Source organism: Coloeus monedula, assembly GCF_965178545.1.
Source record: "Coloeus monedula genome assembly, chromosome: 7".
Lineage (NCBI taxonomy): Eukaryota > Metazoa > Chordata > Aves > Passeriformes > Corvidae > Coloeus > Coloeus monedula.
Window position 1 is genome coordinate 2,840,461 of NC_138787.1, and position 12,576 is coordinate 2,853,036.

Consider the following 12,576-nt stretch of genomic DNA (forward strand, 5'->3'; position numbering starts at 1 on the left):
TGAGATCACTTACCATTTATGCTCTGGGACAGGATCTGGGCTACGTCCTGCAGAAGGAAGGTTGACCTCACAACCTTTTCAGTGACCACAGAGCATTTTGTTCCTTTTTCAGAACATGATAGAGGAATGTGACACCACAGCAGTGACTTCCTTGATCCAGTCCTATCTCCCAGAGGCTTATCTCAAGGAGGATATTGGTGGAGAGCTCGTGTATGTCCTTCCCCCCTTCAAGTCGACAGTGTCTGGGGCCTACCAGGCCCTTCTCAGAGCCCTGGACACCAGCTTGAATGATCTCCACCTGGGTTGCTACGGGATTTCCAACACAACTGTGGAAGAGGTATGAGCTGCTGGATTTACTGAAATATCACAGAGATTATTTTCACAGCACTGTGTGGCTCTGTTCTCTGAGCATGTTAGGAATTACGTGAGGGTTTCAGGCAGGGAAGAAGGGCTTACACTTAGGTACACACAAATGTGTAGATGTGTCCAGAAATCTGTACGTACACTAATGCACAGTCTCACCTTGCTGACAGCCTTTTGATGTTTTACCCAGAAAATGAGGCACTGGAGACAGACTAAGGAGAGAATAACACAGGCACCTTTCTGCCCAAGGGAAATCTCTGGTCAAATAAACACATTTAATTGCATCAGAAGTAAAAAGTAAATGATGAGCAGTGATGACGCTTGTCTTGCAGAAAGGAGGGAGGGAGATTGTTACCTTCCTGCTCAGAATTTCTTGCTTTCTTTTAAGGTGCTTTCCTAAGGCAGCAAGAATAAGTTGTACATCGTGTCCCACGTGCAGCTTGGGTGCCATGGCTGCACACTCCCAGCAATGGAGGCAGTGGGATTGTCAGGAGCTAGAGGGTGAATATCCCAAGGAAACAGGTTTGAGTTTCCACTGCTGCAGCAGAACAGAGACAGGAGGTGACAAGGAGCTGGGCAACAATTTTATACTGAAAAAAAAGTGAATTTCTCTCACAGAGCACAAAGGGAATAGAAAGAGGATTATAGTGCATAAGTGCTGCACCAACTACCGCTACAAAGCAGGAGAGTGGATTCTGGTAATTGTTTTGGTAAATGGAGTCATTTGGACAAATTTTCCCCCATATTTTCTTGCTCCATAGGTGTTCCTCAATCTGACAAAAGAGCTAGTGAAGGACCAGCAAGAAGATGCTGCACTGCCCCATCAGCTGCCTGGAGTCAGTGGTCACACTGGTGGTGACGAAATGTCTCTGAGCACAGACACCTTCACAGAAAGAGACGGTACTCAGTCACCTACAGGGTTTATTCCAGATTTACTGCAGATGCAAATGCTGACAGATGGACTGATTTGAGTTCCCCGTCTTCTTTCTTTGTTGAAAACCACATTTCACCCAGCCAGGAATCACAAACCCTATAAATCACTGGAAATCATCGGTCCTTTAGAGCCCCTGGTTTGGAATAGTCTGAATCACAGGATAAATTGCTAAAGGGGTTTTGTTTGCATCTGCCTTCCTTTAAATTGATCCAGGTTTTAATCTAATCAAATACAGCGTGTGGGTGAAAGAGTAAATGTGTACTCTGAAAGTAATTGCTGTAATAGATGCAGAGGATTATTTCTCCATAACTACTAGAATTGGAAAGAAACTTTCCAATCCCTTAGTCTGTTGGAAAAGCAACACAGCTCTAAGCTGGGTCCTCCTTGCTGCTTTTTGCTGTGCCCCAGACATTGCAGTTTGGCAAAGGAGCCCAAGCGACCAGATGGTGGGGTAAATTCTCATTCAGAAGAGAACCAAGCTACACCACTATCCCTGAGGGTCAGAGACCTGCCAAAGGTGGCCCAACCCAGAAATGAGAAGTGCCTGGCTGCAATGCTTTCTTGGGTTAGAAACATTGCTTTGTACTTGCAAACATACTGTTTATAGTTAGGGAGGCATCTCAGGGACAACAGAGAGGTGGTTTTGTACTTCTCAAAGATGACCTGCACTGTAAATGTTACTGTAAACAGTCACTCATGTAGAGAAGTGTTTTATTTCATCCTTAAAAAAAGGCTGAAAAGGATTTGCTTCATGGTGTATTATATGGGTTAATATTTCATAAGGAAGAATAGGTGGCACAGGATTTGGCTCTGCTTTTGGTATACCACAAAACCTGTCCATGCAAGAGGTCCAGTGGCTTCTGCTTGTTTCCTTACTTTTTTATTTATTTGTCTGAGGACCTGCTTTTTAAATTATGAAAGATTTGAGCTTGCAAATCTAAAAGAAAAATATGTTTCCTCTGTAGGCTGCACCTGGGTAGGTAGGATGTAGATAACTTACTTCATCTGGAAGCCTGTGTTCCTCTTGCAAGGTCCTACACATACACATTTGAAATTTAACAGAAGAAACTGGTGTTACATGAGCCGATGGCTGGAGTCCTGTCCCACGCCTGATCCTGTGTTTGTTCCACCTTAGTAGTCTTGATTTGCCATCTGTAAAGGTGTGCAGGAAGTAAAATAACCTCCCAGAGTGCTCTAACCATGGCTTGCCTTCATGGCACAAATGCTGAGCCATGACCAAATGCCGTCCTTTGTGCCCAGACCAGCTCCTGATCAGGTCCAAGAGCCTGCGGGGTTTGCCGCTGCTGCTGAAGAAAACCTCAGCCCTGTTCATCAAGAGGTCCCACCACACCCGCCGGGACGTCCGCGGCTTCATCGCCCAGGTCATCCTCCCTGTGCTCTTCGTGATGGCTGCCATGGGCCTGGGGACACTGAGGACCAAGGAGACCGAGTACCCCGAGCTGCTGCTGTCCCCCTCGCTGTACGGCACAGCCGACCAGGCAGACTTCTTTGGGTGAGAGCTGCTCCTCAGGACCCTGACTCCCCTTGGTACAGAACGAGCCCGTTCAGGATCATTTCTGAGCACAGCCAGTGTCCTACACATAGGACACGTAGTTATGTTGTGCAGACAACACAGAGGAACCCTGTTCCTAAGTGATCTCTGAGGAGATGGCTTGGCTCAGACCAGAAAGCCTCAGAAAAACAACGTCTCAGTTAGATTTAACTATGAAGTGTGTGAGGAATACTCTTGGTGTTTCCCAGTGGAGCCCTCCAGCCCTGTAACAGCCATAGGGATTTTCTTAATGTATACATATATACTCCTCCCCCAGTGTGAAATGAGGTAGCCACATGTGTTACCTCCAACATTACAACTCTGAGATCAAATTCTGTCCATCTTGTGAGCATTGCCCAGCTTCTCTGTCAGTGCAGGATGTGCTTTCCTGGCCAGACCCTGCTGGTCCAAGGCACACAGGCAATTGGGGCTTTTCCAGTGTGATTAGGGTGTCTGAATTATTTCATTCTCCTTAAAAATCCTGTTACCAAAAGGATTATGATTTGTATCACTCGGTTTTCATGTTGTGAACCTCTTTCTTTCTCCAGTGATTCTCAGCTCTAAAGCCATCTGCTCTAGGTGTTCTTCCCAGGATTCCTGATGCCTTTCCGTTTCAGTCCTGCTAGATGAGGGAATGAGCCAGAGCTGCATATCCAAGTCCTCTGTTCCTAATGTTCCCTGCTTCTCCTGGTAGATCGTTGCTGGAGAGCTGGGGCAGAACCAAGGACAATCTTTCTGAATGGTCGAGACCAAGTGGATGTCACAGATGAGAGAGTTGATTGAGACAGCAAGCAGTGCCTGAAAATCGCAGTAGATTTGTTTTCCTCAGAAAGAGAATCTTGATTGTCCAAAAGTATCTAAAGGCAGCAAATCCCTGGAGTAGCTGAGGTTATGAGGACTCCTTTTAAACCTGTGGGACTGTCCTCATGTACTGCGTGTCCTTCGGTGCTGCTTCCACAAATACTCAATTATTTAACATCTTAAATCCTGTTTGATTCAAACACAGTTTTCCTCCTCACAGTGGTAGTGGAAGTTCTTTGAACCGTTTCCTGTTTTCTGTTTTTCTTTGTTCATTCTTAGGAATTTTAATGAAAGCACAGCTGCTTTAGTTGCTTCGATGCTGGCTTTCCCTGGGACGGATAACACGTGCATGAATGAAAGCAATTCGTAAGTAGTTCTTGGGGTTTTTTCCACTTAAGCTCCAAACCTGCAGGAGAACTGGCATGACACTATTAGCCATTAGACCTTAATAACCATCTTTGATCATCTGCAGAATTCTCATGCATTGGACTCCTGCATTATTAGCAGTGATAAGGAGGCAGCTTTGGTGGTGGCAGGATGCCAGGATGAAAACAAGCAATTCTCCTCTCTGGGAAGTGGTCCTTGCCACCCCAATAATTCCAATTATAACGTGAGCCCTCACAGCAAGTTCTCAGCACAGCCTTTATTGGCTCTATCTAAAAGCTGTGCCATGAGGGCTGGTTTGTTTTGGGCTTTGCAGATAAATTCTCAGGGAATTGGTGGTAAAATCCTGGGCAGACTTGAATGCTCGTGCAGGCAAATATTTACCCTGAGTGTTTGCAGTGACTGCCCAGGCAATACAGCCCATCACAGGAGTGCCCAGGGATTGCCACAACAATAGCCCTTATTTCTGGGCTGGTTTCAGATGCTTTTGGCCTGTGAGTGCCAATTCCTCGCACTGTCTACTGGAGGAATGAAGTGGTGCCTGGATTCCATCTGATCAGCCGAGTGAATCCAGGCACAGGGAGCAGCAGGGAGGGTTCTGTGCCAGAGGGCATGGGAGGCAGCAGGAGGCTGGGGATTCCCTGAAGCACCCAGAGCTGACAAGAAGGTCTGCTTTCCTGCTGAAGCTGCTCAACTGCCAGCCTTGCTGTCATTAAACATGACAGCAATTAGCTTCACTTGCACACCTGAGCACAGAGAGCCTCAGAGGAAAATGTGTTCCTTTTCAGGCAGTGTTTAACAGAGGACATGCTTGGCCAGTGGATTACCAGTGGAAACCAGAGAACCAAGTATTCTGCCTGCAACTGCACAGATGGCATCCAGGTAACTTGGATAAACCCAAAAGTGAGCAGGCTTGGGGGATAACTGAGGGCCTTGTTTGTTGGGAGTGGTTTTATGGGCTGGCATGATGCTAACTCAGTGTTCCAAGTCCTCCTGTCTCTTTTTGGCCTTGTTGAATTTGTACACTGGATAACCACTCTCTGCACCAGTTTGGGGATACGAAAGGAAACAGCATCCTCAGAAGATTCACACTCTGACATCCCTGCCTTGCTCCCCATGGTAGGAATAGGCTTAATGGTGGTTTTGAGGGTTGTATGATTGTCCCTTTTGGCAGAGGTGAGCATGTGTTGAAGAGGAAGATTTCATTTTATACAAGCACTGTCACTATATAAAAGCACAGCTATTTTTGCTGCTTGCACTTCAGAATTCGACTTTATGCAAAGTCTAGAATTGCTCCTTGTTCTAAATATTAATGATTAACAATATTAATTATTTGCATTACAGTGGTACCTACAGACCCAGATGTGGGCACTGCTTAGTGTCTTTGCATGCACACAGGGAAAAGGCAGATTCTGCTCCAAGGGTGTTAGAGTTTTACTGTTCAGTTTGGGGTTGAGCTCTCCTCCCTCCAGTGCTGTTCACCTGTCCTCCGCTTTTTTCCATAGCAAATAAACTCATGGCATAATGTGATGCCATTTTAACATAACAGATGTACTTAGTTGAATGTTTCTAGTCATTCTTTAACATGCAGCTATTTTGTGCAGTTTTCTGGACATACACTTAATTTCACATCATTGAAAGCATTGGCATAATTTCTCTAGTAAGTTGGGATAATGTTCAAAGCTGATTCTCACCTCTAGCAGGCACAGGCAGGTGTTCCTCAGCATGGAAGAAGCTATTTTGTGTATTCAGATGAACAGATCCACAGTGGGGGAGTCCAGGGCTTTTGTTATAGATGAGCTGAAGGAAGCAGCCAACATGCTGTCTGGGAGGACACTTCAACCTCATGGAACAGTGATGTGACTTTGGCCCTCAGCATGTTAAATTATATATTCAGGACTGATTCAAAGTTTCTCTGAAGCCCAGGAAAACATTTCCAGTGACTGACAGTAAAGCAGAAATGTAAGAGTGTAGCTGCCGTTAAATGGAAGATGAGAGTTTGAGGCCACCACAGAGTTTTCTGCTCTGTGAGTTGTTTTGCCCTCTGCAGTTGTCAGTGCAGTCACTCTGCTAAGTAGGATCAGCCTTAATTCAGCCAAAATCTTCCTCTGTAGCATGAAGCACGTTTCAAGGTCCCACTGATGCCAGTAGAGTCAAAGGGTGGATTTAAGCAGAGGTTGTTTTTAAGCACCTCCCAGGATGTGTTGGGGACAGTGTGCAGGGACATGTGCTGTGGTGTCCCTGCACCCTGGCTTGGGAAGGAGCAGCTCTGCAGGAATGAGGCTCAGGACCAGAATGCTGTCATTGCCTGCTCTCAATCTTGTCCTGATGTGGTAGTTTCTAGTTAAAACACAAACACTAAAGTTTTTCTTCGTTTGTCTCTCCTCAGACATGTCCACAGACAAACTATACACCCCCTCACAGAAGGACCTTCTCCACAAGGACACTTTACAACCTGACAGGGCACAATGTGGAGACCTACATCCTGGCAACCACCAAAGACTTCCTGCAGAAACGGTATGGCACAGACTCTCCTCCCTCTCCTCTGAGCAGCACTGGGAGCAAGGCAGGACATCCTACACCTGTGACATCCCCTCTGCCTGAAGAGGTGGCAGTGCCATAGGGGTTTAGGACCTGGTGAAAGGAGCTGAAGTGTCCTGCAATCATGGATAAAAGATAAAGGCTTGTGCAAGTGCTCTGCTTGATCATAGCAGAGATAGCCTGGGGATAATGTGTCAATCATCTGGCATGTTGGGGCTGGATCTGCAGACAAGCCTTTGTCTGACTCAGAAGTCTTGAAAAAGAGGAAAATCTGACACAGCCTGTCATGAAGTAAACCCTGGGGAGAGATTTTCCTCCAGGTTTGATTCTCTGAAGAGTCTCAGCATGTGCTTCACTTGAAGGAGCACATCCATTCCAGTGAGAGCAGAGTCTGAGCATTTTCTTGTGCCACGGGGCTCTCAGAGCTGTTGGTGGGTCTGGGCTCTGCCAGGCAGCTGCACAGCAAGGCTTGGGGCAGAGGTAGCCTGCCCCAAAGGCTGGCAGGAAATGTGTTCATCTGCCACTGATGAACTGAACTGCTCATCTCCTGGGTCAGAAGCAGCATCTCACCCCTGAGTGGCAGGCACACAGCTCAGGAGTCCACACGGCTCCAGGATCTTGCTCAAAAGGAGGTTTTCAGCACAGTTTTGTGACAGTGTTGTCAAGCTTCTGTTTCTCTTTTTTCCCCCCAAACAGCCACCTGCAGCAGTGGTGGCTTGGCCCCACACTGGGATAAGCTCTCTGCAGTCAGGCTGGAATTGCCTGGTGTGGCAGTGGCACACTGACATGGTCCATCCAAGGGAATCAGAGCTTTGGGATGAGGGTAGCAATGCATTTCCCTCTGGTTTTCACTCAGGTACGGTGGCTGGAGCTTCGGGCTGCCTTTGACAGCAGATCTGCAGTTTGACATCAGGCCAGTGCCCCCCAACAGAACACTGACTAAGGTAACCAACCTCCACCTGCTCATCCTGGCATGGGAAGTGTGGGACTCAGGAGAAGCCATGTTGAGTTCATGGATATTCCAGAAAAGAAAGCAAAACCCCCTGAAATCTGCAGCTTGGCATGACAGAGATGACTTGCAGTTCATTTCCATTTCTCTCTCCATTCTTTTTTATTGGTCTCACTTCTCTTGCTAGCAGGAGGCAATTTTTCTGCTGTCATAATTTTATTATACAGAGGTGAAAAGATCAATTAGTAGCACCTTTATCTCATGAGGGAATGTATGTACCATAATGAGGGCTGGCTGGTGCATTCTGATATGCCCGTTTCTCTGGTTTTGCTCTGTGAAAATGTTGTAAAGCACCAGAGCTGAAATCTGAGGTAGTTTGCACAAGTGAAGCAGGACAAACCAACACGTCAGTAACAACTCCCAAATGGTTTCAATTTCTCAATTGTGTGCAGGTGTGGTACAATCCTGAGGGTTATCACAGCCTCCCAGCCTATCTCAACAGCTTGAACAACTTCATTCTTCGAGCCAACTTGCCAAAAAATGAGACTTCCAGATATGGTAAGTGTCCCTTTACATAAGCAGATAACTTCTCCCCTTTGGAGGGATATCCTGGTTCTGCTGAAATCAATGACAACACTTATCTTGACTTCAATGAGGCCATTTCTTTATTCACTGTTCTGCAATTCCTTTCAAAACAGAATTGAAAAGCACGAATAAATCACCAAGTTCATTAGTCTTAGTCAGAGGCTCAGGGGAGCTGGACAGAGGGGACCCCAGCTCCTACATAAAACGCTTCATCCAGGAAATGCCAGCAGTTGGTGTTTGATTTATTGCCTCTCATGTGGCACAGGAAGAGCTGTCTCTTGATAGGTGCCCATTAGTTATGCAGGGAAGAGCTCCTCTAGGTCATCTCCGGGAGTGGGTTAGATTAGGAAATTTTAATGTCACCCTTCTGCTGAGAGCAGCCCGGGGTGTGTGGGCATGAGTGTGTCTGGGTTTGAGTGAGAGTGGGGAGAGCGACATTAATAAGAAACACAATTTTCAGCTGTATTTTCCCTCTGACACATGACATACACAGATCCAAGGAGTGCTGATGGCCCATTTGGGGTCCTCATAGCTTCTCCTTGATAATGCAGTGACCCAAATTCCTGCTGGTAAACCAGGGCACCCTGCCTTTCCCTTGGCAGTTTAGCCTCTTTCGAAGTGCAGTGTGGGCACAAATCTGTCTGTATGTGTGTCTGCCTCCAGAGAGGGCCAGGGTGCAGAGAGAGATTGATACTGAGAAATCTTATACAGGGATTTTTGGGCTGTGCTCTGCCAAGAGCAGCAATTGTGTGCAGAAACACCCTCCTGATTGACTTCCTTGGACAAGCGGTGCCCTTCCAGCCATGTCCTGGTCAGGCCTAGCCCTGCTCACCTCAGAGGGCTGCTGCCCCTGGTGACACAGGGACAGGTGGCAGTGTCTCTTGGCTCATAGGACATGTCTGAATTGAGCTGTAATGGAACCAGGCATGTGACCTGAAGCTTTGAGTGTGACACCCTGAATTCAAGCAGCAGCAGATGCTGATCACAAGTGGCCCCGGTGTGTCTCTTCCTGCCTCACACCACTACATCAAGACTCCCCTCCCAGCCAGCTCAGCTCACAGAGAGTCACACCAGAGCCTTGTCCTGGCCACCCCCTCAAACAGGCCCTGGCTGTCCCCTCTGGGGTTTGCAGTGTGCCCTCAGCTCACACATCACAGAGCTGCAGCCCAGCTGCCGAGATAAGAGACCCCAGCCAGGCACTTCCAGCAGCAGGAACATCCCAGAGCAGCTGAATTATTCAGCAGTGAAGCTCCTTGCTCTGTCTCTGTATTCCCAACACATGCTGTAGCAAGAGCAAAGGCAGGAAGTTCGTGTGAACAGCCAGAAAGTTTTCACAGGGAAAGTTTTATACCAGCAAAACAGCAATTTTCAGAGGGAAAGAATAGCAGCAGTTTTTGTTCTCTCTGTCCCCCTGCTTATGTGTTTTTGGAAAGAAATGCTTAGTAGTAAATGACCAGACAGATAATTCTCTCCTTCCCACTAATCATCCAAGCCAGAGAAGGGGAGAAATAGAATGAATGGATGAGGCTGGTTCCCCTGAGGCAAAGTAAATCCAGTCTGAAATACAACTGAAGGGACATTCTGTGGGATGTGCTCCCAGCAGCTCAATCGAGTTGTTGCTGTGACAAATAAATGACAGTTTAAGAACCATTGAAGTGGCCAGATAAAAGTGTGTTGTCACTTCAGCAGTCAGAAAGAGGTGCCAGTTCTGCTTTAGAGGTTTGACTTAGGGTATATTTTGAAAAAAATACATAAAAAGCTTTTTACCCCGCCACTAAGCAAGTCATAATAGCTTTTGACTTATGTATATTGTGCTTTTTCTTCTCTTAATCCCAGCTAACAAAAAAGGAGAAAGCATTGAAATGGAAATTTTGACTTCTAGCCTAAGCTCCAGTAAAGGAAAATGGCTTTATAGTGAAGTATTAACAGATTAGACAGTCAGTATCTTTCTTTCTTTCTCTCCCTTTTGGAGAAGGGAAACATTTCCTGGCTGTTTGTATGGCTTTATCAGCAGTCCAAGATTTTAATCCCATTTCTCTCACTGATGACAAGACTGAGGTTTGGTTGGGTTTTTTTTCTCCAAAATTAATTTCCATTGGAATCCTTCCTTTCAAATTCATTTGCTCAGGATGGCATTTGGTCAGCTAAACCCACAGGCTCCTCCCTTCTGATTCCCCTGTCAGAGTGCCCATTCTTAGGGAAAATTACTCAGAATAGTTCTTCATCACATCATTCCTAAAGTCTGGCACCTGGCTATGAGGAGTTTAAATTTCAGAGGTGGCATGTTCTAGAAAATCTCTGCATTTAACAGCAGCTGGAGGTCCCCCAGCACTCCCTGAGGCATTTACTGAGGTGTCAGAATATGAATTGGGAACCTCATTTTTAGGCACATAAACATGGGAACCCTTTCTCAGGCACTGGAGTCTTAGAGACTGGGCTGTCATCCTGGGGGGGCCAAGGCAGAGACCTGCCCTGGAGGTTGGACCTGGCCCCCCATGTTCTTCCTTTTGCTTTTGTAGGCACAGATTGCCTCCAGACATGGCAAAAGCACTGTGGTGAACAATACCAGTGTATATTGGGCTAGGTGTTCTCCTTGCAAAAGAAGTACGTAAACCACATGTGAAGATACTTGCTCATGAGCAGGGAGTTTCTCTGCTGCAGTTTGGGCCTGATACAAACCCATTTTTTAATGGATTTTTTTGGAAAACATCGCAGGGGACGTACCAGTGTGGCAATTAGATTTTTGCTAGTAACTTCGAACAAAATACTCTCTTTTTTTGTTTTTTTTTCCTAGTTTCTTAAGACAGAATAGTTCAGCATTAATTCACTGCCACTCTGGGGGCAGAAGTGTCTGTAGCTTACCTGGGTTTCTGCTCTCACCTCCACAGATCCTTTATGGAGAAAGACATCTATCACAGGCAGGTAGCAGTTGTGGAGAAGGGCAGCAGGGAAAGACTTGTTCCTGGTGATAAAAGAACAAATGGAATGAGGTGGGATCATCAGACAGCAGCTTTGAAACAGAACATATTCATCAGTTTTGAAGGTGTCAGTGCTGAGGAATCTGAGCTGGAATACACAGGCCCACAGGCACGTGCCTGATTTGAGGTGTGGGAAGGGAATGGTGCTGTCAGCCAGACAGATGTAGGAACAAGGCCTACGGTTTGAATTTCAGATCTGCTGTGCAGCCAAGTGAAGTCACAGGAAAAATGAGGATGCTCAAAATTCTGCCCAAGATCGCACAGAGATGACAGAGCAGAAACACACTTCTCATCTGCTTTTCTGCTTTTCTCTCTCAGTTTTCTATATTATTGTCAATATCAGGAGCTGGTGAAGAAAGCTTTAATTTGGACACATTTTCAATTTTTTTTTTTCTTTTCCCTGTAGGTATTTTCTTATCAGCTCACCCATATCCTGGAGGACAGAGTCAAGAACAAGTAATGTAAGAGGATTCCTCTGGCTGATGCCTGAATTTTTTAGCTTTAAAAGGAGCAAGGCAGCTTCTTGGAAACCATAAACCAGTCTAAATTACTGGATATCTTTCTCTAAGTGATGAAACTGTTCTCACTTGTCTTTGTTCCCTCTATGCATGAATAGGGTCCTGCTTGCCACCAGAGCTGGGGATTCCTGTGAGGGTTTTTTTGCAGGATCCCTTGGAGATCTGGAGGTCACAGTTACAGCCTCACACATTAGTGTGCTTGGGCATAATAATAATAATAATAATAATAATAATAATAATAATGACATCATTTTCCTTTTGGCCCTTCCACTCCATGCCGGGGTCCAGCACTACAGCTCAGTGCTGTGAGTCCCTTTTGCTGGGCATCACTGCCATCAGCAAAGGCAGCAAAGAAAGGAAAAAATCCTCCTCTGTGAGGGTGGTGAGGCCATCCCTGGAAGTGTCCAAGGCCAGGCTGGATGAGGCTTGGAGCAGCTTGGGATAGTGGAAGATGTCTGTGCTCATGGCAGGGGGTGGAAGGGGATGGGCTTTGAGGTCCCTTCCAGCCTCAAACCATTTCAGGATTATAAAGATGCTGGCCCAGAATCAGGACCTTGTTGCTTCTAAGCTCTGACTAATCCTCCCAGTGAGGGAAATCTGCCACTCCCACTCACCAAATGCATCTTTCTCCCCTTTTCTCCCAGGCTCAACAGCTTACTGGACATCATAGTGTCAATGTCTGTTTTGGTGGGCTACTCCATCACCACAGCCAGCTTTGTGCTCTACATGGTCAAGGAGCATCAAACCAAAGCCAAGCAGCTGCAGCACATTTCAGGCATTGGGATGACAACCTACTGGGTGACCAACTTCGTTTATGATCTGGTAAATAATTCACATTCCTAAATGCACCAGGAGGAGCATCACACAGCACGGGGGGAAAAGACATTCTTTATTTAGAGTTGGTTGCCTAGACTTCTTATTGCTATCAAGAGTGTTCTGTAGTAATTGTTCTCCAAGGCATTGGGGACGAT

The 12,576-nt window shown here is 46.3% G+C and overlaps 1 protein-coding gene across 1 annotated transcript in view; it reads left to right on the plus strand.

Annotated features, from left to right (window-relative positions):
• The window catches only part of ABCA12 (ATP binding cassette subfamily A member 12), a gene marked incomplete at its 5' end in the record, with an annotated part of 78,518 nt that overhangs the window by 53,212 nt on the left and 12,730 nt on the right, over window positions 1-12,576 (plus strand). The window contains 10 exons of the mRNA XM_082284953.1: window positions 113-337; window positions 1,125-1,263; window positions 2,558-2,810; window positions 3,930-4,016; window positions 4,823-4,916; window positions 6,424-6,551; window positions 7,432-7,519; window positions 7,977-8,082; window positions 11,494-11,548; window positions 12,250-12,427. Of these exons, the coding sequence (XP_082141079.1) occupies window positions 113-337; window positions 1,125-1,263; window positions 2,558-2,810; window positions 3,930-4,016; window positions 4,823-4,916; window positions 6,424-6,551; window positions 7,432-7,519; window positions 7,977-8,082; window positions 11,494-11,548; window positions 12,250-12,427 (1,353 nt within the window). The remainder of the gene's footprint in view (window positions 1-112; window positions 338-1,124; window positions 1,264-2,557; window positions 2,811-3,929; window positions 4,017-4,822; window positions 4,917-6,423; window positions 6,552-7,431; window positions 7,520-7,976; window positions 8,083-11,493; window positions 11,549-12,249; window positions 12,428-12,576) is intronic.